This window comes from Botryllus schlosseri, chromosome 6, assembly GCF_051294905.1.
Source record: "Botryllus schlosseri isolate E-star chromosome 6, Bs_hap1, whole genome shotgun sequence".
Taxonomy (NCBI): domain Eukaryota; kingdom Metazoa; phylum Chordata; class Ascidiacea; order Stolidobranchia; family Styelidae; genus Botryllus; species Botryllus schlosseri.
In genome coordinates, this window is record NC_137241.1 from 15,442,085 (window position 1) to 15,463,320 (window position 21,236).

Below are 21,236 nucleotides of genomic sequence, written 5' to 3' on the forward strand. Positions count from 1 at the left end.
GCGCTCGGAGCCTCCATTTTAATGGTAGTGCCGACACGCTGCCTGACAATCGCAATGTGGATGTCTACTGTTTGTCATTCGAATTTGTAAACGTGCATATCACCTCCCAAGAAATTCATTTCTCGGTGGTGATTAGGAAGACAAAGAGTATTTGAAAACTGCATTGTCATACAGGCGCCACCATGCCTGCGCAATGCTCTATTTGAAAACTGCATTGTCATACAGGAGACGCCATGCCTGCTCTCTGTGTTCAATTATAGAGTCATACTCTATAGTTCAATCAACGAGGGTTGGTTCCATTTGTTTGAAATAAGGTCAGATTTGTTTGAAATGAGGTCAGTCCCATGTTTGAAATGAGGATAGTCATGTTGGAAATAAAGATAGTCGCTAGATTCACTATAAGGTCAGTTGCAGTACCAGGCACGATTTCCCAGTGGTAACCAGTCCGAACACATCCCAGACATGATGTCCGAACACGCCCCAGACACGATGTTCAGGTATCAACACAGACCAAACACGCCCCAGACATGATGTCCGAACTCGCCGCAGACACGATGTCCGAGTGCCAACACAGGCCGAACACGCCCCAGATATAATGTCTGAATGGCAGCACATGCCGAACACATCCCAGACATGATGTCGGAACACGCCCCAGACACGATGTCCGATTGGCAACACAGTCCCAACACCCCCCAGGCACGATGTTAATAAGGTAAGTCATGTTTGGAATAAGGTGAGTTGTATATAGATTACACAAAACAGCATCAATCACCTCTCCGCAGCCCTGACTACCTGATAAACCATCGCCAATTCTGTTGATATGAGTAACATAATACTAATAAACCAACCGGCTGAAAGAGAAACGACAAAGAAAGACGCGAAAACGTATTGCAAAATCTAGTTGATGTGTATATTGAGTCAAAACTAAATGACTAGAAATCACAAAAATAGAGCACAATGGCAAGAGACAAAAATAGAATAATGAACTAGAATTATAACTTGATACAAACATTTCCAGAGAGGCAACCAGATCGAAGTACGCATCGAATTATATGAAGAAACACAGACCGCGAGTTAACAAGCAACAAATAAGTTTAAAGCATCTTACAAATCACACAAGCCCGTCACTGAATGCAGCACCTTGGAAGACGATGAAATAATTAGCACATTAGATTGAATGAGGAAGAACATGACATGATAGATCCCAGTAAAACAAGGCAGAGGGTGACATGATGTCAAACAGACAAAAACCAGTTTGCAGGCATACAAGTACAGAAAACACAAGCGTGATGGTGATGTCAAACAATTAGTCATCTAAAACTAAGAAAAAAGGCTAAGTGCTTACAGCATTTCAGCCAGAGCCGTGCTGGCCGCTAGCCGGAGAATCTCGTTGTTCACACCGGCTTTGCGACATTTCGAGCGACTTCACTTTGCTCTCCAACTCGGCCAACTTCCTGTCCATCTCGTTCTGCTGTTTTCGAGTAATCTCTCGCAACCTACGCTCGTACCAATCCTCCATAGAACAGGCAACGTTTTCGAAAATCTCCTGCGTAACGCGACCATGCACGACTGCGTTGTCATGACTAATCTCTTGATAGACAAGCTTCCGCTTACTGCCCATATTGCAACGCCATCCTGGCGCGTTGTTAATATGATTGGAATGATCCGGGCTGGGTTCGTGAGAACGCTGACCCGCGTTATCGGTACTTTCTCCATATGATTTCGGACGCAGGCTGCTGTACGCAGAGTCAGAGAAGTTATCTGCTAGTTTCTTACGCTCGGCACAAGTAATTGGTAAATTCGCCACTTCCGGCAAATGATAATTTTCTGTCGCTACACAACCGGCTTTGCATCGCTCACCATCTTGCATTGACCGCGAAGTCGAATTAGTGTTCTTATGATTAGCCTCGGCATTCGTCGGGCTAGCGAGCAGTTTCAAGCGCTCAGTTTTGTCCTGTTCAAGTCGGTCAGATCCGGTATTTTGGCAAGACAGAATGGCCCGTTCCGCCATCGCTCTTCTGTCGATGCGATGCAGGCAACGTGTTCGCTCGGCGTGGATTCTCTCTTTGGTGACAAGGTCCAGTTTTGTTACTCGGAAGCTCGTGTTGTGCTCCAGTTCGTCCAAACGCTTCTCGAGCATGCAATTGGTCTGAATGCATACATGTACCGTGTTCGAAGAACTGGCCGAAACGGGAGAAAGCTTGTGAAAGAGCAGAGGCGGTCTGTTACGGAGTGCTTCTGATTTTTCGCACTTAATAAGGACTTGCCCACTTCCACTTCATCTTAACATTGTTTAAGGGATAGGGTTATAGGCAGGGTTTCCATGCCGTCCTTATTTCAAGATTTGTCTTTTTGTCAAGTTTCCATCACTGAGGTGCCGTGACCAGGACTAGACAAAAGTGAGGTGCCGACATTTCTTAAGTCGTCAGTAGGGCGATTTTTTTTGACATGTCTAAATAAGTCAAAATTGTAGCGTTAGGTGTCAAAATTGTCAAAATTGTTACAAAGTCAAACTTTTTTGCGACCTGACTTTCGTTTGTATCGTAGGTAGATGGCTGCACTGTCGGTGATCTCATCATTTGGCATTTTACAGCTTGTAGCCTACTTTACAGGCCTACCGCTGTAGACGGCTCATTGTGATCATAAACGGTCAAATTAAACAATTAGGTTGACATGGTGTTATGCTCAACGTACCACATTATCCTAACTGAAGCAATACTGCGTGGGGATTGGTTCTCATATCAAGAAGCGCATGATGAAAAATTGTGATGTAGACAACATTGTCAGAATGTAGCACTGTTGCCAGCCAACAACTGCTGCAGTTGAACTTTCTTTCCTTATTCTTGGCAGACTACTTAGTAAAGAAAGACACTTTCTACCCGAGAATGTAGGAAATTATATTCCGTAGTACTACCATACTGCGTGATGTAACTACTGGAATTCTTCATATGTTCAGATTTCGTTAAAATAAAGTTTTTTCAGGGCAAACTACTTCGTAAGAACAGACAGTTTCCAACCAGAAATGAATAGAAGTAGTACAATTCTAACATTATGTGTGTAAATATCTAATTTACATACATGAGGTCAAAATTTTGTCAAAATCAAGTTTTTTAAGGTCAAAAAATTTCAAAATCTTCCGTTTTTAGGTAAAAAAATCGCCCTAGTCATCAGTTGACAAATTTCACAGTCAAACAAGCTGGAGTTTTTGGCTGTACTTTTTGATCCATCTCGACGACAACCCTGGTTTTGGGGTTAACTGCAAAAAGTCGCTGAACCGCTTCGATCAAATAACTTTCTGAAACTACTTCTAGAGTACTTTTCATACCTTCATTGTCTACTTTCTACCTCTACTCAAAGATGGTTTGGCATGCCTTGGAAAGGCTAATTCTATATGAAATCAAGTAGAAATTTATGACGTTACTTCTACTTCTACTGGAGTACCAACATTGACTAATTTGACCACCCTCGTCAAAAAGAGAGAGTCCTACGGATTCATCAGTCCGCAGGGGTCGTCACATCACGAATTTTCGGCTCAGAGTTTGAAAGGCTCACAATTACCTTTCTCATTTCCTGAAGCAATTCGCCCTTGGAATCGGCAACTGCATTCGCCAAAGTAGACACAACTTCGGACGTCGGATTCGGCAACTGGTCCACCACCGGTTTTTGCTGCACATTTCCTTGACAATCTCTACAAGGAGACATGACAGTGATAGGTTACAGATATGTTGCACTACAAAAACTAAAATTGTGCCGTGACCTTAGCATTGGCGTCACATCTTGGCACAGCATCTTTGCATACGGTATATGATACTTATGATGTTCAGAGATAGGCACATATTAGGTCAAAATGATCCGAATTGCGACTCTATTCGGTGTAGAAGACCATAAAATTTTGTATCAATTACTAGTAGAAAAAGAGATATCCCAGGTATGCAAAACTACTTTAAGTAGTTTCAAAAGTACTTGAGTAAGACTTTCAGTAGAGGTGGCTACTCCTGAAATTGAATTCAGTTGAATAACAAGTTTTCACTTGTACGGGGTCTATTTCGCTCAGTTGTCGTGACAATTTCACTCTTAAAAGTGTTGATAACTTCTCCAAAAACCACACTCTACTTTTGAAAAACCAAAGTGTGAATAATTCAAGTATTTTTGCATCAAAAGTAGTCTAAAAGCATATCTACTTGAGTAAGTAACGCAAGTAGGTTAAGAATACTCGAGTAATCCAAAAAAATGATGAGCAATTCATTGCTAACCATCTCTGGCTAGGCAAGTAGAATTGTTTTTGCAGCTGAACAGATTTCTAGGCCCAATATTCTCTATTTTAACAGGTCGAGAGTACACCCCAGGTGTAGGATTGCGTCTATTCATGAATGAAATCGTAGAAATCCGCAGGAAGGCACAATCTCGGAAAACATGTTCCAAATCAAACACTTTTCCTGCGCTTGAAAAGTGATGGCAACAAATCATTGGGGAATCATCATCTCAGACCAACGTTTTTATCCACTTTCATGATATTTTTTTTACAGGACAATCAGTCATTAATTTTATTTGCAGTCTTCACCCGTCCCCGGGAGAGATTACGTCTTCTTTTAGCCAGTAGCATCGGTGACTAGTATGATCACTAGGGTTGTCCAAAATTTGGAAAAACTTACAAATCTACAATAATGATAGATCCTTTCTGAAACTAGGAATCTGTCGCCACTCGCATAAGCGTCTATGCCTTCCCTCGTTGAAAACAAGGCATATAGGCTACGGCGGTTTCCTTCACAATAAAGCAGTCATGCTTTGGACGTTTTTGTGAAGCAGCTGTTGTTTGTACATCATGTATTTCGTACCTCAACATACCCTGAATCAATCCTAAATCAATATCTGCCAACCTACATACAATGCGCTTTCAGAATCGCCGCCGGTAGCAGACTCCTTGATCACCTCATCATCAAGCTGCTGCAGTCGTGGTCATTGAAGCATAGCCAATAAGCCAATCAAGAGCCGTGGTTTCGTGATTACTAGTCTTCTCGCCGTTCTATGGTCGGTGGCACGCCCATTCTTTGGCAGCTACTTTCAAACGCTTTGCACGAAATGTTAACGGCCTTCCTGTGAGTTTCTTTTAGGCCCAGTGTCGTTTTTTATCAATAATCTATAGAATAAGACATTACAACGGAGGATTTGTACGATTTTCCAAATTTTGGACAACCCTAATGATCACCTCTGATCTAGCAGGCCAGTTATACATAACATAGCCCATGAGATATGCGAAAATTTCATCAACCCATAAAATTAGCACAAAGCACAAATTGGCATATATTGAGAAACACGCTTCACAAAACCTCAGTTTGAAGTAGCAGCCCCCACTCAACTCATGAATCATATACCATGTCGGCACTGACAAATAAAAAGAAGTTCCTTTACCTGTATAGCGAATAAAGCTGCGGCACTACAAAAGGGTTCACAGTGAGGGATCGTTGCTGCGCTTCTAAAATATCTCCACTTTGCGCTTTTGAAATTGGGTGGCGGTGATCGTGCATCCGCAATTTTTTCTGCATCAAATATTGCTTTCTTGGCAAAGTGGCAGATTTCGGTCTGGAAACAAAGCATTCATTCATTCAACGAATTCCCGCCGACTCGACGCAACAAAGCCTGGTGATGCGGGAGAGTGTGGTGGAGACAGACAGACAGTCAATTGAGTGCTGCCTCAGTTTGCATGAGGCAGTGAACCCAGAGACGGTCAGTAACGAAGTACGTCGCAAGTGGCTTTTTCCTAATTTAACTACTTGATAGATTGCTTCCAGTTCCAGGAACAGCTATTGACTTGCACTTATGATTTTGTAAATAAGTAGTTTTGAGATATGGCTGCATTACTTTAATGAGTGTAATTGTAATTGTCATAAGTTGAAGTTGCAGTAACAAGTTGCATTCATAATTTTTTAAATTTATTAGGGCATGAGATACTCGAAAGGTTCGGAACAAGATACCCGAAAGCCAAACAGCAAAGCGATAACCCACAAAACAAGACACATACCACACCCCAAACCCCCCACATGTCTGAAAACTTGACCCAAGGCACTGCACCAAAACTCAGTGTTGGCGACTTTAACAAAATCAATAGCCTGAAAAGGTGACCCGGTGATAATATAATTGTTGGCGGTCTCGCTTGGGCGTCAGTAAAATGGGGAAAGACCTCAAATATATATGACAAAGGATCAATCAAGCGATCTCTTTTCACATAATTCCGACTGCTGCCGTGCTTGGCTGGGAATGTTGAGCTTCTAGCTTGCATGCCATTGCATCATAGATGCAGCTAATCAATTACACAGCTCTTAAGCCAATCAAATAGAGAACCATACTAGCAATAGTTTTATCGCGTGTTTCAAATCACTCCTTTACATTTTGCGCAATACCTGACAAAAGTTGTAGTCAAAAGTAGCATGGAAAAATAGAGAAGTTGCAATATAAAATTCCTTCAAACAGCTTAAAACATCATACTACATATATTCTGAGTATTTGGGAAGCTCCCGGAAGCTGTAAAAAAAGTTGCGAAAACTTGACCAGGCAGTCATTAGTGTTTTTGCGGTAGTAAGTCGCCGCCACCAATTAACTGTTAATACTATGGAACAACTTGATCAAATTCACGTTCTGAAACTACTTATTAGAGTACTTTTCATTTTATATTTTCCCATGAACTAGATTTGGCATGAATTTAAAATGGCTACTTGTGCTTGTAATAGAGTATAAATTTATGAAGATACTTCTGCTTTGAGTATTAACGCTGACTACTTTGACCAGACCTGAGCAAAATACACTGGAATGGAGTGCCAAAAATGGGCACATATCTGAAAACACGTGAATTGGTACAAGGAAACAAATGTACCAGGCATGACTAGGTACTAGCTAGACGACATCAATCTGCCATAGACAGATTCCTCTCAACAATATCCGACAACACGTACTAATACCATCGAGTAGCGGCTGACTGCAGGTAGTTTGAACTTGGACAGGCTCGACAACTTAGACAAGAGTCGGTTCTAATATAACTGGAGATTACTATCAACCAACTTACCTTTCCCGTTGATCAACCAAATCGGCTTGCACATGTTTCTTGACAACCGGCTAAAAAGGACAAACTTATCGGATAAGAAATGAAGCAAATAAACAGTGAAACGGTATTTTAGCTAAAAGTTGCGAATCTGTTAATCCAACGACCGACTAGTCAATCATTACCTTCTCCCTCTAGCAGGGTATACCGCCAGGCACAAAGTACCGGTACTCTAAACATCGACAGTCGCACCTCATAAAGCACCGCTTAGTTCTATATTAGTAAATCTACAGAACGTAATAAAATCGAATCCGCTCAAGACACAGTACAACGGCTTTATTCGGCCTAAATTCTCGGGACCGCATGTAAAAAACTGCGGTTGATTCGGAGAATTTTATGCTTAATTCGGACTCATATAATGCCGTGCCAGCTTTATAGTAACTTTTAATTCGGTACAATTGCGTATATCTTGTGTAACAGAATGGTACACTTGACACCTTCTTTCGGCGATGGCTGTAACACAGACATAAGGGAAAACCGAAGCATTGTATTTCATGGATTTAGATTTCCGTTAGCATTGTTAGCTTTTCCACAATGATTTTATGTTTGGCTTAAAGCTTTTAATTCCTACTGTTTTGTGTGCTTTCGTCTAGTGAAAATTCCATTTCAGTCCTTGGTGCATGGCTTAGTAGTTGGTAGCCTACTGTATTTGAAGAATTACTGTGCTATTTTAAATCTATATGTATGCGTCCATGAGTCGCTTTGAGTTGGTGACCCTTGTGTTACACAGAAATACAGCATACAGTAATTAGTGAATCGTTTGGTATCGAAATAATGTACAGTACAACTAACCTAAGGAGTAATTCCTGTGCGTTATGCATCGCTTATGCGATCAGTGCCAATTACTACAGTACAGGGCAGCTGCAATTCATTTATTAAGCAACAGTACAGTATTTTAATGCATTGTCCGCCTTTATGCATGACCATAAAACATTTGATTTTCTGCTTCATTTGGACTAGGCCGTATTTCTACGAACTTTGACAATAAGCCAGTAACATTCAAGGATTTGTAACAGATATGAAAGTTAACCTACTTGAAATTGTACCGAAACTTGTTTGTTCAATCTCAGTACGCCTACAACAAGAAAGACTTACAGCTGTTAAGAAGATGTTATCTGTAACATGGTTTACATCATTTCCGAAAGAATTCTGATCACCCGGAGGGATACATATTTTAACCATAATGATGGTGGATCAAAGCCAATATCATTTGAGATGAATAGGACGCAGTCTGGATAAATCATTACTATAGAAAACTTCAATAATACTATGAAGTAATCTAGCATAAAAACACCGTAATCCAAGATAATATCGTGTAATCCACCACACAACACAAACATTTTTGTGAACAAAAGTCTTAAACGGAATGTCTCCAATAACAAACCTAGGAAGACGAAAGAATTCAAAATATGCCACACCAAACCCAAAACCAACCCAAAAAGATGACAATGTACCAAATTCAACGCTCGACTTAACCAGCAGAATGAAGTAGAAACATGTAGACTTCGACGACTCACGCATTCTCTTTGCCTCGATTCTTCAAGCCGGCTTTCTGATTTGGATCTTCTGGCCTTGGTGCCGTATCTTTTACATCGTCTACCGTGAGTTTTGAGGCTGTTCTTTTGAAGTGGCCCCGCCGATAACATCACCGCTATTTCCCCTGTGCAACACGCGACACTTCAATTAATTACAACACAGCCGGTGTTGCAAATCTAAACCGATGTCACCGTGGTTATTATCCCTGGCAAGATCGAGGGGAGTTTTCTTATCGCGATTGCGAACCGACTTCGGACAGGCCCCAGCATCCAGTAATATTCCCACCAGCTTGTGATGACGCGCGATTGACGCTATGTGCAGCGGCGTGTTTCCAAGCTGAAACACGTGTAGGATATCAAGTTAACAGAAATCTGTCACAGCAATGAGTTTGCCGCGCTGCGTACCTTATTTTTAATGTTTACATTGCATTTAGTGCTGATGAGAACTCTCGAACATGTCGTGTGCCCGTAACGGACCGCAATATGCAACGGCGTGTCTCCCTGGTTGTTTTGTACCGAACAAGCCGAGAACGACGACAGCAGAAGTCGCAGAGAACCCGAATGGCTGTTCGCCGACGCCAAATGAATCGCGGTATCAGAATTCTGAGGAAAAATGACAGTGGTACCAATTTTTTGCTGTCACGTGATACCGCTGAAAGCCAGTGCTCCACAACCTTTTTCGCTCACAACGACTCTAAATGTAATACGGATTACTGAAGGCACATGATATAATATTTCAATAAGATAGTCGTTCTTGTTTTAACTACCGCAATTGCCTTACGTTTGGATGGATGATCGAAAGAGCTAGTATATATTCTCAGGAAATGTCTTAAGACTGTTAAGAGGGTTTGTTTATTGTTTTTGATCAATAAAAAAAAAGTGGAAGAACTTATTTCGCACGAATAAGTTGCAAAAAATAGGGAGTGGAATTTCGATAGCCGCTTTCAAAACTTGCAACACCGCACGTGCTGGCTACTTTATCCGGCTCACTCGTTCTGGTTAATCCGCTAAGTATTTGTCAGCTGCAGCACAAGAAGAGCATAACTAGAAAGTTTTAATGGGGGATGGTAACAAGAAATGCAAATACAAATCGACATTTGCCTATTTATCTATATTTGAGACATCAAATTTCAAGGGAGGTGCAATGTCTCCCAAACACCCCTCCCTGGATGCGCTGTCCATTACAAGGTATTGATGATTTTTGCTTTTTGCCGGTATTTGAAACCTTTGTCGACTGACTCACTCACTACGAAATGTTGAAAATGTAATGCGACAAGTCCAAGTATCGGAATTGTTCATTTCCGGGCAGAGTTCAAATTCGCAAAAACATCTTCTTCCAAAGGGGAAAGCATATTCAAGATAAGCGTCGAATACACCGCGACACACCAGACATTGTATTGCGAAACACCGGCTGCGGAGCACTGCGCTGAGCTAGCAATAAACTGACTTTGTTCTTTAGTCCGATATTGGCGCGGCCGAAAATCAGGGCTTTCACGCAACGACTGAATCCACGGCTGGCCGCTTCGTGCAGGGCGGCGTCTCCGAGCTGGAAATGGGACAACAAGTTGAAGACACATTTAGCCTACCCATTTCAAGCCGCAAAAATATTTACACCTCGGTTGAGTGATGCAAACGGAACAGAAGACTCCACTCCCTGCTCTCATGAGATTTCAAATTGCGGCTCTGACTCACGACTCGGTTACTTAAAAGTGACTCACGACTCAGTTTTTTATAAGTAGAGTATCCGACTCCTTCTCCAGACTCTCACATGAATGAAACCTTGACTCAGATTCTTACTCCAAATAGAAGCTATGCTTGGAAATTACATATTGAAAATACATACATACATGGAAATTAAGTATATACGCTAGGAAATTTTGCTGTGACCAACTATTCGTCAATTGTGTCGACAACTCGAGGTGACAAAATATTCAGAATGGCAATTCATTCCATATAGAACAGGGCTACTCTACTATTTAGTAAAGATCCAGATATAAAAGGTAAAAATTTGCTCAGGTCCGTTGTCAAACTCAAATGACGCCGCGTCGCCGCGGGCCGGATTCAAACCTTCAGAGAGCTCGCGGGCCGTACCAGTCAAAAATTCCCAAATATTACCTCAAAATCCATGTCCTTGTTTTTCATTTGAATACTTAGCCTGCACAATAGTATGTGACATTATGTTACGGATCACAGGGGTTTAATTCTAGCGACACTTTTATTCGCTAACAATGAAATTGGCAATGATGCGAGGATTGAGCGGCTAAATACAGTCCTAAACCGATGGAACAGTGGCTCTAACGATGATATAAGTTGTCATATTTCTATACTGCCTTGGTTTTAGTCGTATAATGGCGCCGACCCTGCGTATGCGTTGTAAGGAATACAAAGGTTTTAGCTGTAAACGCGAACCTTGGAATCAGCTTCATTATGATTATATAGCGATTCGGGTGAATCAGAAGTGACGCAGTAGTGCGACCACAGATATTTCAATCGATATTTATGTATGACTATTGAACTCTCTATGTAACCTGCATATAAGGGCTTCGCATTGGCGTTTTCGCTTCTGTTAATAACTCGTATTTGATACATTTGTCAAAATCTCTGATCTTAATATGCAATTTATTGCGTTCTCGTAATTAGGTGACAATGTCAGCGACTTGGTCCTAATGGGGGCTAGAAATCGCGACTCCGCAGTCTGGTGGTTATATAAAGTGCGCTATTAACATACTCGACATTTGTTGTCTTAAGAGATTATTCAATTGATGTATTAGCTTAGTAAAAATCTGAACTTTTATTAGAAATGTGTAGTGTGCACGCATTTTTCAATCTACTTGAAATTGCTTCGCGGGCCTATGTTTGACACCCCTGCTCTAATGAAATAATTTACAGTCACACAAATGTAATAAGATATTATTAGATATATAATCCGGTAAAGTCATATTAGCAGAAGCAATAAGCAAAATGTATTTATTGTTCTCTTAGCCACAGCTAGTGTGAGAATTGGCAGTTTTGTGCACTTCGTTTTTTCAAATTAGAGCTAATGGATTTGGTTTTGTTAAAAATCAAGAAAATACTGAGACAGATAACGTCCAGATTAAACCCTGAAAAGGGTGGCATTGGAAGTTGGAACTGCGGCTCGCCAGTCGAGTAGCCCTGGTGTAGAATCTCGAGACCCTGACTTCGACTCCCCGGTCCTCGATGTCAGGTTGCGCATAATTTATGTCGACAACTAGCAGGCATTCAAAATGCAGCGCCCAGCAAGGAGATTGACCGTGGTTGAACAATAGATGTCGATATATGAATGTGGAAAAGTACTGGTACTCAAAACGTTACAGGCCAACGTTATAAATTACCTGATTTTGTCTGTCCACGCTGCATCCCTCTTCGATCAAGCGTTTAGCAATCAAGTCATGCCCGTTGATGCAAGCCAGATGTAAGGCAGTGTCCCCGTTCTAAACGGCATTGCAATGACAAATTACAGAACTTGAGTTAATGTAGTATCCGATTATATTGGGCTTTGAGGACTCGGATAATCGCCGTCCGCTCAACATTGAAGATCAAAGGATTACGATGCTTATTTTCGGTACTGCAGCAATGAAATTAAAATGTGTAATAGTAATAATAAAATGATGAGATGAATCAAGAGCTGTATGGCCGCTACCTCATCACAGGACCAAGTAATGAAAAAATATGGCACAAATATGCGTGTGTGGATTTCCTCTTACAATGATTTCAATTGTAACTATGGTATTTTATTGGTGAAGGCTATAGCAGTGCAAAATCGCGTGACTGAGTAATTTGATCCTATCTTTTATGTGACGACAAAGAAAACATAGCCAGATACATGCCATAAAAATAATTTGTAATTTTTTACCATGGCTATTTCATAGAGTTTGTGGCAATGGGGATGGATCTCTTTTCTACAAACATGTGACCAACTGAGGTGGAGGAAAAGTATCTAAACTACATTTTTAGGTGATGGAATATATCTTAGCATGAACGACGTCCCTCGAAATAATTGACTCTAACTACTTGACTAGAAATCATTACAATTAACTTTATTATTGGTATTAATTAATTATTGAATATTGGTAACAGTTAGAGAAGTGTACATAAAACTTGAAAGGACGTCATTATTCTACTATAGTGGCAAATAACATGAATAACTTTTTACAAGCAGGTTTCCGAAAATACAGGAATTCAAAACTTACATCATCTTGTACATCAACTTCGCATCCTGCAGATAGAAGGATCTTAACAATGTCCAAGAATCCTTTATAGCTAGCAATGTGTAGCGCATTATGACCATGCTGAAATAAGATAACTTCAAGAATCAACGGGTTGGCTTACCAAAACCCAAAACATTCGGATTTATAATTGATTTTTCTCACCGAAGAAATAGAATACAGTAGTAAATAGCGGTGTTATAAAAATGTTACGTCACAACGGCAAAGATAATGTTACAATAGGCTTACAGCAATTCAAACAAACCATATTAGTCAGATATAAAAATCAAATGACAATGCTGAACACATGAGCATTTGATTCTAACAGTAACAATTTTTGTGTTAGTAGTTGCACAGTCAAAGCCAGTCAAGTAGAAAGAACATTTTCCAGGATATCATGAAACTATTTCTGAAAGCAAAAGTAGGACACGGATGGTATCAAAGTACTGAGGTAGCTTGATTTGTACTTACCAGAAGATAGCCCCTAAGAAATGTTGAAGCACATCTTTGGAATTAGCACCAATTAGTTGATAGTGGTACAAAGTTGTAAAATTTTGCATCTGTTCATCAGCGTAATGAGAGGCTACATTGTTGTATAGTCGTAGTGACTTAGATGTGACTTTTAGCTTCAGTGTTTCAAACCTATAGCAAAACTGCTTTCAATTTCACGAAATTCAGAAATAGAAAGAACTTTAATTTGGTTTCATAAATCGTTTGAATAGACTTGAAAGGCGGAAGTAAAATTATTGACAAATTTTACAACTGTGACATGAGTAATAAAAAATGTTAGAAGATACTATGAGTCTAAGACACTGACAAAAATTTGGTGATTTCCAAATGCAGCAACAAGTAAAAGTGACAGGCTTTATTGTCCAATGGATGCAGTGGACACCGCCTACGAAGGTATATCACATCATCTGCGATTGTATGGTAAAATATCCTAATATTGCAATGAACAATGCTAGCAGGTCAATCTGAGTTACAAGTATTATAATCATGGCACCACTTTGCAGACATTCTCATTTTTTCTTTAGAGTTGATTCAGTTAATTGTAGACAAGAGAGTTAGAGTTCTACTATTATTTATTCAAGTTTTCTTTCCCGCAGATTTGTTTGAAATATGAGAATGATATTGAGAAATCAAACCCAAATGTCCACAAGCGCAGTTCGGATTTTGATCTGTGACTCAAATACAATATAATTCAGATCAGAGTGGGACAAATTACTGAAAATCAACGGGGTAGTCAAAATAGTCATTATCTTTACTTTAGTAACATTAAAACTTGAAGGAATAATGCAAATTCTACCCGAAAGCAAAATGCAAAGTAGTCGGGTAAGTCTATACAAGAATATAGATGAACGTTTAGTCGGGGGTTGCAAAGCATTGAAATTTAGCTAAAGACAAGTTCAACCAGATTTGCCTTCGGTAAAAGTCGGAAATCGTTTTAAAGTCTGCAATTTTGCATCTGCATCATCAGTGACAGTGAGGAAATGTTATAAGATAGAAATGGTATAAGAGGCCTAGGAAGGAAGGAAGCAAAGCACCGTGTCAGGGCCCTGTGGATATAAAGCTGTATCAGCTGCATCACAGCTGTATGATATGTATCAGCTGTATCACAGGTCACAGCTGTATCAGTTGTATCCCAGCTGATACAGCTTCATATCCACAGGGCCCCGCGTCAGGCATCAGTAGAAAAACATCAAGCTTCAGTGGCCAAGAGGCAGAAAGGTTTTGGAAATTATAGAATACTCTGAAATTCGGTCAAGCTATGCTATCAACAGAAAACTACGTGCACGCATTACATATCATCATCCATACCTTGTTCACTGCTAGTTCCGCGCCATCATTTATAGCTTGTACAACTTTATATACTTTCCGTTTGGCAGTCGCTCTCAGAAGTTCAATGGTGGGACTTGAGGCTCTTACTTCATTCTTTTTACTCATTCTACTTCTTTGGCATTCTTCATCGCTGACACGGGCCGCATGAAACTCAGGCTAAAAGCAGCACATATCCATCCAAGTTTTGGAGGTTCTGCCGATAGTAAATAAAGCTCCCACCGAAATTATTATCGGGAGCAGCGGAGATATTTTGATACATAAAAGTTACGACAAGGAGAGCAACGGACGCGATGACATCTGGATCCCATGTCGGATGAGGTCATAGCGTAAAAGAGGATATACGTAAAGATCCTAAAATCAAAATATAAACAAAACCATGTTGATAAAATTTTCGAATACATCAGTGGAGAAATCAAAAGGAAATGATATTGATGCTCTGCAAAAATACTGACGTGAAGATCGGGTTAAGTAATCCTGTAACTATACTGTAACCATTCAGACTAGCTCAAATTATTCCAATGACATTCCACGATTATGTTGAAATAAAAGTATTTTTATTAATTTGATATATCCAGCGAAGGCATAGTACTACGTATCCGGATACACATGAATAACGTTGTCAAGTCTCCTGTTCGTTGACTTGTTTGTAAACAGAAATTTTGCAAAGTTGTCAGTTGGTTGGTTGGTTGCATCTGCAAGCGTCGGTCTGGAAAAAAGGGAGCAGACGGGACGGAATCATGACATCGAATGATGAATCGGATAGTGAAGAAATTTACGCTACTGATAGATCATTACCTAACTCGGTATCTCTTATAATGTCTGAGGACGATACCAGTGAGGAAGAGAATTTTATTCATCAAAACAAAGCTCACGGAGATATCTTGTCTACTCCTGACGAAAAACTGAGAAAGTGTGAACGAAAGCTAGAATCTTACAAAAAGAAAGGACTGAAAGATCAAGCTTTTTCTCAGCTCATTAAACTTGTCCCACTACGAAGACTTGTATTCGGCGACCACCACTGGAAGTATGCCGAAGCCCATTCAGCCCTTGCCAGAGGATATTTGGACTACAAGAACTACCTAACTCAAGCAATCACAAAAGCGGAAAAGGCAAAAAGTATCTTTTCAGCATGTGGATCCCCCGCTAGCAACCAGAAAATACCATTTACCAGATGTCTTGTTGAAATTAACTTGGTTTTGGGGCGGTCCCTAAGTTTGGGGAAGAAGTACAAAGAAGCGGAAAGTGCCCTGGTCAAATCATGGCAGGTATTTAAAAGTTTGGAAAAACAAGTTTCTTCGGTACAAATTCCTACTGCAAGTTCATCGTCGTCATTACTAGATTTAAAACATGAAATAAAGTACGCACTGGCTGAATTATACATCCATACCAAAGACACAGAAAAAGCCATATCGGCATTAAAATATTTGATAGAAGAAATATCAAAACACACCTCCGACAAAGATGATCGATTAATTCTGATGTACACAAAGCTAATACAGGCAGAAAACTCCCGTAAAAAATCTTTGGTCAATCATGAACTCATTATCGAGTATGCTATCAAAGCTCACGACATATCGACGAGCCTTCATTCGTTACAAAGCGTAGAAGTTGCAGACACAGCTTTTGCTTTAGGAAAAGCATACGCCGATATAGATTCGGAGAAAGCGAGAAGTGCCGCAGAGATATACTGTAAAGAAGCGTTAAGCTCATACCAAAGCTGCTACGGTAATAATCACAAAAAGACGTTACGTACACAAGATCTATTGAACAAGTTATGGATGAGAGATGGAAAGGAAGATGATGTCATGAAATCTCTCAAATCCAGCATACCAAGGAAGCGTGAGGTATTTGGCGAGTGTAGCTCTGAAGTGGCAGAGTCCAACAAGCTTGTCGCTGGAATATACTTGACGAAAGGTGATCTAACGCGAGCCCACAAATACCTGAAGGAAGCTTACGCAATAGAGCAGGAATTCTATGGCCCGCAGCATGCGAAAACCAAAGCTACGAAAGCAATGATCGCCCAATTGGAGGACAACCCTGGCTTTAAAAACACAAAAATAACGCTTGGAAACCGGCCAAAATTTACGTCGACTATCAAATCCGCTCGGTAGAGGCGTAGCATGTTCTCTTATCGTGTACAATTATGGGCTGTTTTAATATCATAACACCGTCACCATTAAGAGAACGGTTCATTTTACGAAATGTTGAGCATTTTTGACCCGGTAGCAGTCAAAAATTATTAGCCAATTTTTTGTTCCCATCCTGGCTTCACTCGCCCATGCCACTGGTTTCCGCACTTGTCAAGGATTCGGAGATATTTCCGCAAATTTTACCATCGGCAAAGTCTAATTATGCGAACAGGCCCATCTCGTTGGCCCTAGATTAGTGGTTCTTTATCTTAGTTCACATGTACCCCAGGGGTTTGCTGAGGGATGAGACATACAGCAGAAATCACATGGATTTGCAGTAAATATTCATTATAATCTTTTTACTTTGTATGAAAATGATGTTTTAATGGTTTTGTTCTTTTAGCACTGTCGATGATGCACAATCCTTTCATACACCAGTATTTTATACTATAGTAATGTATTAGATGTGTAATGTCGAAGATGTTTTTGTATGAGATGTTTTTGTATGAATAGACGAAAATTATCCTAAGGGCTCACCAGATTAGTAAAGGTTAACAACCACTGCCTTAGATGTAGCCTACAGCAATTGAAGGTTCCAGGAATGTTCTGCCTGGATTCATAGTAAGAGCACACTCTGTATTTCCGAAGTCACACCGCCTCACGATATACTCTTTTATTGAATAGAAAATCATCTCCAACGAGACTTGTACGCTATTTCACAACAACTCAGCGCGTCGAAATAAACAATCATGAAAACATTGACGTAAAACATTTCCAATGCAAAGTTCAAAGCATTCCAGTACATCATCAGCTTTTAGAATTCTCCATCGTCGTCATCGATAAAGTCCTGGCGGCGACGTTCACCGCCGGCCCCCATCGGTCTTTGACCCGTGATACCCGCAACTAAGTCATCGCTATCTTCGCCAGACAGATCATCGCCGTCATCGTCGCCAATGCTCATGTTGCTGCTGGATAGAGTTTCCGCGTCATCATCATCCTCCTCATCTTCATCATCGTCATCGCTAAGCCCTCCGTCGTACATGCCATGATGCGGCCCGCTGCCAACCGCTGGACGATTCGGTCTGGTTCGTTGCCGGTGCGCCGCAGTCTCTCCCGGTTCGCTACCCAGACTGTGCTCCGCGTCACTGAACGGGCCGTCCTGAAAATCGGTCAATTTGTTAACAGCGATGCTGTGTCAGAAATGAAGAACAGCTGACAGGGGCAATACATCGAATGGTCAGGTCGATTCACATTGCTAATGGTTATACGGCCAATCGATGCAAACTTTTGCCAAATCTGATGTGTTGAAAGTGTAAAAAATATTTAGCAGCAGTCTGGTCATTAGAAAGCCATATACATAACCAAGACTACATGACTTTTGGCTCAGAGTTGCCTTGCACTGGCTGGAGGTTGTTCAAGGTTTGGTAGGCCAACCGTAATTGAAGATCTATTTCACTGTGTGAGCTAGCAGCATTTTTATATATTGATATTTTCCCACGGCAACCACGGCGATAGTAATCTTTTTCGTGAACTGAACGCTCATTAGCCGGTAGGAGGTTGCCTGAAATAAAAAAATCCTATTCCACAGTTTTTTCCACCTACGCGTGGATGCATCTTGTAATTTTTGAAAACTGTTGTGGATAATCGGCTAACAATAGTCTCCGCCTTCTTGTCACGATCTCCTTGAGTACTTTTCAAACCTACTGTTACTTCTACTTGGACTGGAGTAACAATGACAACTTTGACCACTGCTGCGTATAGGTCAAATTCGGATAAATATTCAAGCTGACAGGCAAGAATTGACAAAATCAATGTGGTTTCAAAGAGAATAGAAATAACTTTAAGGTGTCATTTCTTCATAGATAGTTTAATTAATTTTTTGTAAAATTATTCTGTATGTAAAGAATAATAAATTGGTCCCAGCTTGAAGTTCAGAAATTGTACACTGCATACACATATAACTATATTAAAAAAATTGACACTTCCTCGCTCTTTGCTTCATAATTACTGTCAATGTTTGAAAGAAGCTAACACAAGAGTAGCCTATGTATAGTTTATTGATACGATCGATCGCACGATGCAATTGACCATTGTTATGGTCATTAGAGTGTGGTGCTTCGATTGATTTGAACAATGCAATTTTCAGACTTCCAGGGCTATTTCAGGGTGGTTCCATCGCCCAGAACAGATTTCATTTTCAGGATCAGTGCCGCATAAGTTTTTGCTCAAACCGGTTACATTAAATTTTAGCGCTCAAGTAGCCACTTATAAGTAGGGTGATTTTTTCTACCTAAAAAATAGAAGATTTTGACCTAAAAAAAAATCAAAATTTTGACATTATTTGACCTTAAAAATCTTATTTTTGACCCAACGTATGCTAATTAGGTGTTTTCTCACATAATGTTAGAATTGTACTACTTATTTTCATTTCTGGTTGGAACTGTATGTCCTTACGAAGTAGTTTGGCCTGAAAAAAAACAACTTTTTTTGCCTCAAAAACTGACAAATTTTTACATGAAAAACTTTATTTTGACGAAATCTGGCCCTATGAAGAATTCTATTAGTTAAATTACACATTATGGTAGAAATAATTAAAAATTTTTGTGGTACAACGAATGATACTTTCCTACATTCTCAGGTAGAAAGCGTCTATCCTTACTAAGTAGCCTGCCAAGAATGGAGAAAGAACGCTCAACAGCAGCAATTGTTGGCTGACAACACTGGTGACAAACCGTGTTGCTTCATTCTGGCAATGGTTTCTACATCACAATTTTTCATCATGCGCTTCGTGATGTAAGAACCATACAATGCCCACGCAGTCTTGCTTTAGTAGGGATTTTGCGGTACGTTGAGCATAACACCATGTCAACCAATTTGTTTCATTTGAATGTTTATGATCCACAATGAGCAGACAATGGGCCGTATACAATGGTGGGCCTATAAAGCAGGCTACAAGCTGTAAAATGTCAAACGATAAGTTCACCGACAGTGCAAAATCTACGATACAAAAGAACTGCAGGGTGCAAAAAAGTTTCAACTTTGTAAACATTTTTGACATTTTTTGAGCTAACGCTACAATTTTGACCTAATTTTTACTTTTTTTGACAAGTCAAAAAAAAGCGCCCTACTTATAAGATTACCAATTATGCTGCTTTTACTCTCCTCAGCAGTAAACTACACTGTTTGTTCTGAAAGCATGACAACCGAAGTTGCCTATCTTTCCGTACTTGTCTCGAATCATAAGAATTGATGCTTGACTAGGATTAGAGTTGTTGGATCGTTGCGCCAATAGCTACAAACCTCTGTTCCCATAGGTCCCAATGCGTCGCTGTTCATGATGGTTCGTTTCTCTTCTTCTCGGAGGCGGTCTTGCATTTTCTTCATTGACGTTTCCGCTTCTTCCATTCGCAGTTGCTCCTGTTGTTTCAATTCGTCGAGCTGCTGTTCCAGGAATGTCATATTTCTGAATTTGAACAAGTACAAGTCGTATTGCGTCTTCAAGTCGAATTCCAGTATTTCGAATTCGTCCATAAACGCAGGCCGGACACTTTCCAACGTCTTGAGGCGTTTCTGAGCTCTTTCCAGTTCAGTCTTTCTTTTCGCAATTTTTGCTTCAAGATTGGCCTCGTCGGATGCGATATTATCAAGCATATGTAGGGTTTTCTTTACCTCTTTCTCGACAGATTGGATGCTTCCCTTTAGCCCCTTTTCGATGTCATTGATTTCCAAAGGCTGAGCAAGAGCCTGTAACCTTGCTTCTCTCAAATCCACTTCTTTCCCCAATAAATCATACAAAATCGCACCTTTTTCTGTGATTTCTGTAGAAAGCTTCCTTACTGCCTTCAACTCCTGCAATTTCGAATCAATATCGAATGCTAACGATGCATTATCAGAATCGTTATCATCGTCCTTAGAATGTGTGGATTTCATAGCAGTGTAGAGTACACTTGCGATCTTGACAAGTTCTTTAACCGCATATCCATCAGCCATGTACAGACGTTTTGTGTTGAGTTTTATGTGAGCTTTCGTGGCTACAAATTGTGACGAAGATTTGATGAATATTATCCTGTCTTGTTCGGTGTCGGTGTCAGTCGGTAATGTTACGTTAGGGTCGTATCGCTTCACAAGCCAAAGCAATATTTCCGATACTAGAGGAAAGTTAGGCGTTCTAAAATTTTCCATTGATACCAATCGCGGGTAACCCAGAGCCCTCATCATTTCAGTGAAGTTTCTCATATCCCGGTACGACATTTTACGTTGATATGGTCAGCAGAAACTACTTCAATGAATATACACTTGTACAGCTGTAAATATAAACAAAGTTTTGAGTTAAGTGGCAGCAACCAGCACACTAGTCAAGTAGTAATACCCTGCAGCCCAATCTAACGTCAACCTAACATACGTCAGCATCGCC

The 21,236-nt window shown here is 40.3% G+C and overlaps 4 protein-coding genes across 4 annotated transcripts in view; 1 reads left to right on the forward strand and 3 right to left on the reverse strand.

Annotated features, from left to right (window-relative positions):
• LOC145441134 (sprouty-related, EVH1 domain-containing protein 2-like) overlaps positions 1-21,236 on the reverse strand; it is a 98,780-nt gene that overhangs the window by 49,364 nt on the left and 28,180 nt on the right. The gene's annotated exons all lie outside the window — the stretch shown is intronic.
• On the reverse strand, positions 887-14,996 carry LOC145441133 (uncharacterized). The gene is made up of 11 exons (XM_080318934.1): positions 14,673-14,996; positions 12,840-12,938; positions 11,982-12,080; positions 10,076-10,174; positions 9,034-9,231; positions 8,821-8,965; positions 8,611-8,753; positions 7,058-7,107; positions 5,410-5,580; positions 3,559-3,688; positions 887-2,149 (listed from the first exon to the last, which is right to left on the reverse strand). The coding sequence occupies exons 1-11, from the start codon at positions 14,796-14,798 to the stop codon at positions 1,352-1,354; spliced, it is 2,058 nt and encodes a 685-aa protein (XP_080175060.1). The 5' UTR covers positions 14,799-14,996; the 3' UTR covers positions 887-1,351.
• Positions 15,350-17,591, forward strand: LOC145441136 (tetratricopeptide repeat protein 23-like). The gene has a single exon (XM_080318937.1). It carries the CDS (start codon positions 15,431-15,433, stop codon positions 16,802-16,804), a length of 1,374 nt encoding a protein of 457 aa, XP_080175063.1. The 5' UTR covers positions 15,350-15,430; the 3' UTR covers positions 16,805-17,591.
• Positions 17,481-21,151, reverse strand: LOC145441137 (clusterin-associated protein 1-like). Its single transcript, XM_080318938.1, has 2 exons — positions 20,123-21,151; positions 17,481-17,981 (listed from the first exon to the last, which is right to left on the reverse strand). Exons 1-2 carry the CDS (start codon positions 21,071-21,073, stop codon positions 17,637-17,639), a joined length of 1,296 nt encoding a protein of 431 aa, XP_080175064.1. The 5' UTR covers positions 21,074-21,151; the 3' UTR covers positions 17,481-17,636.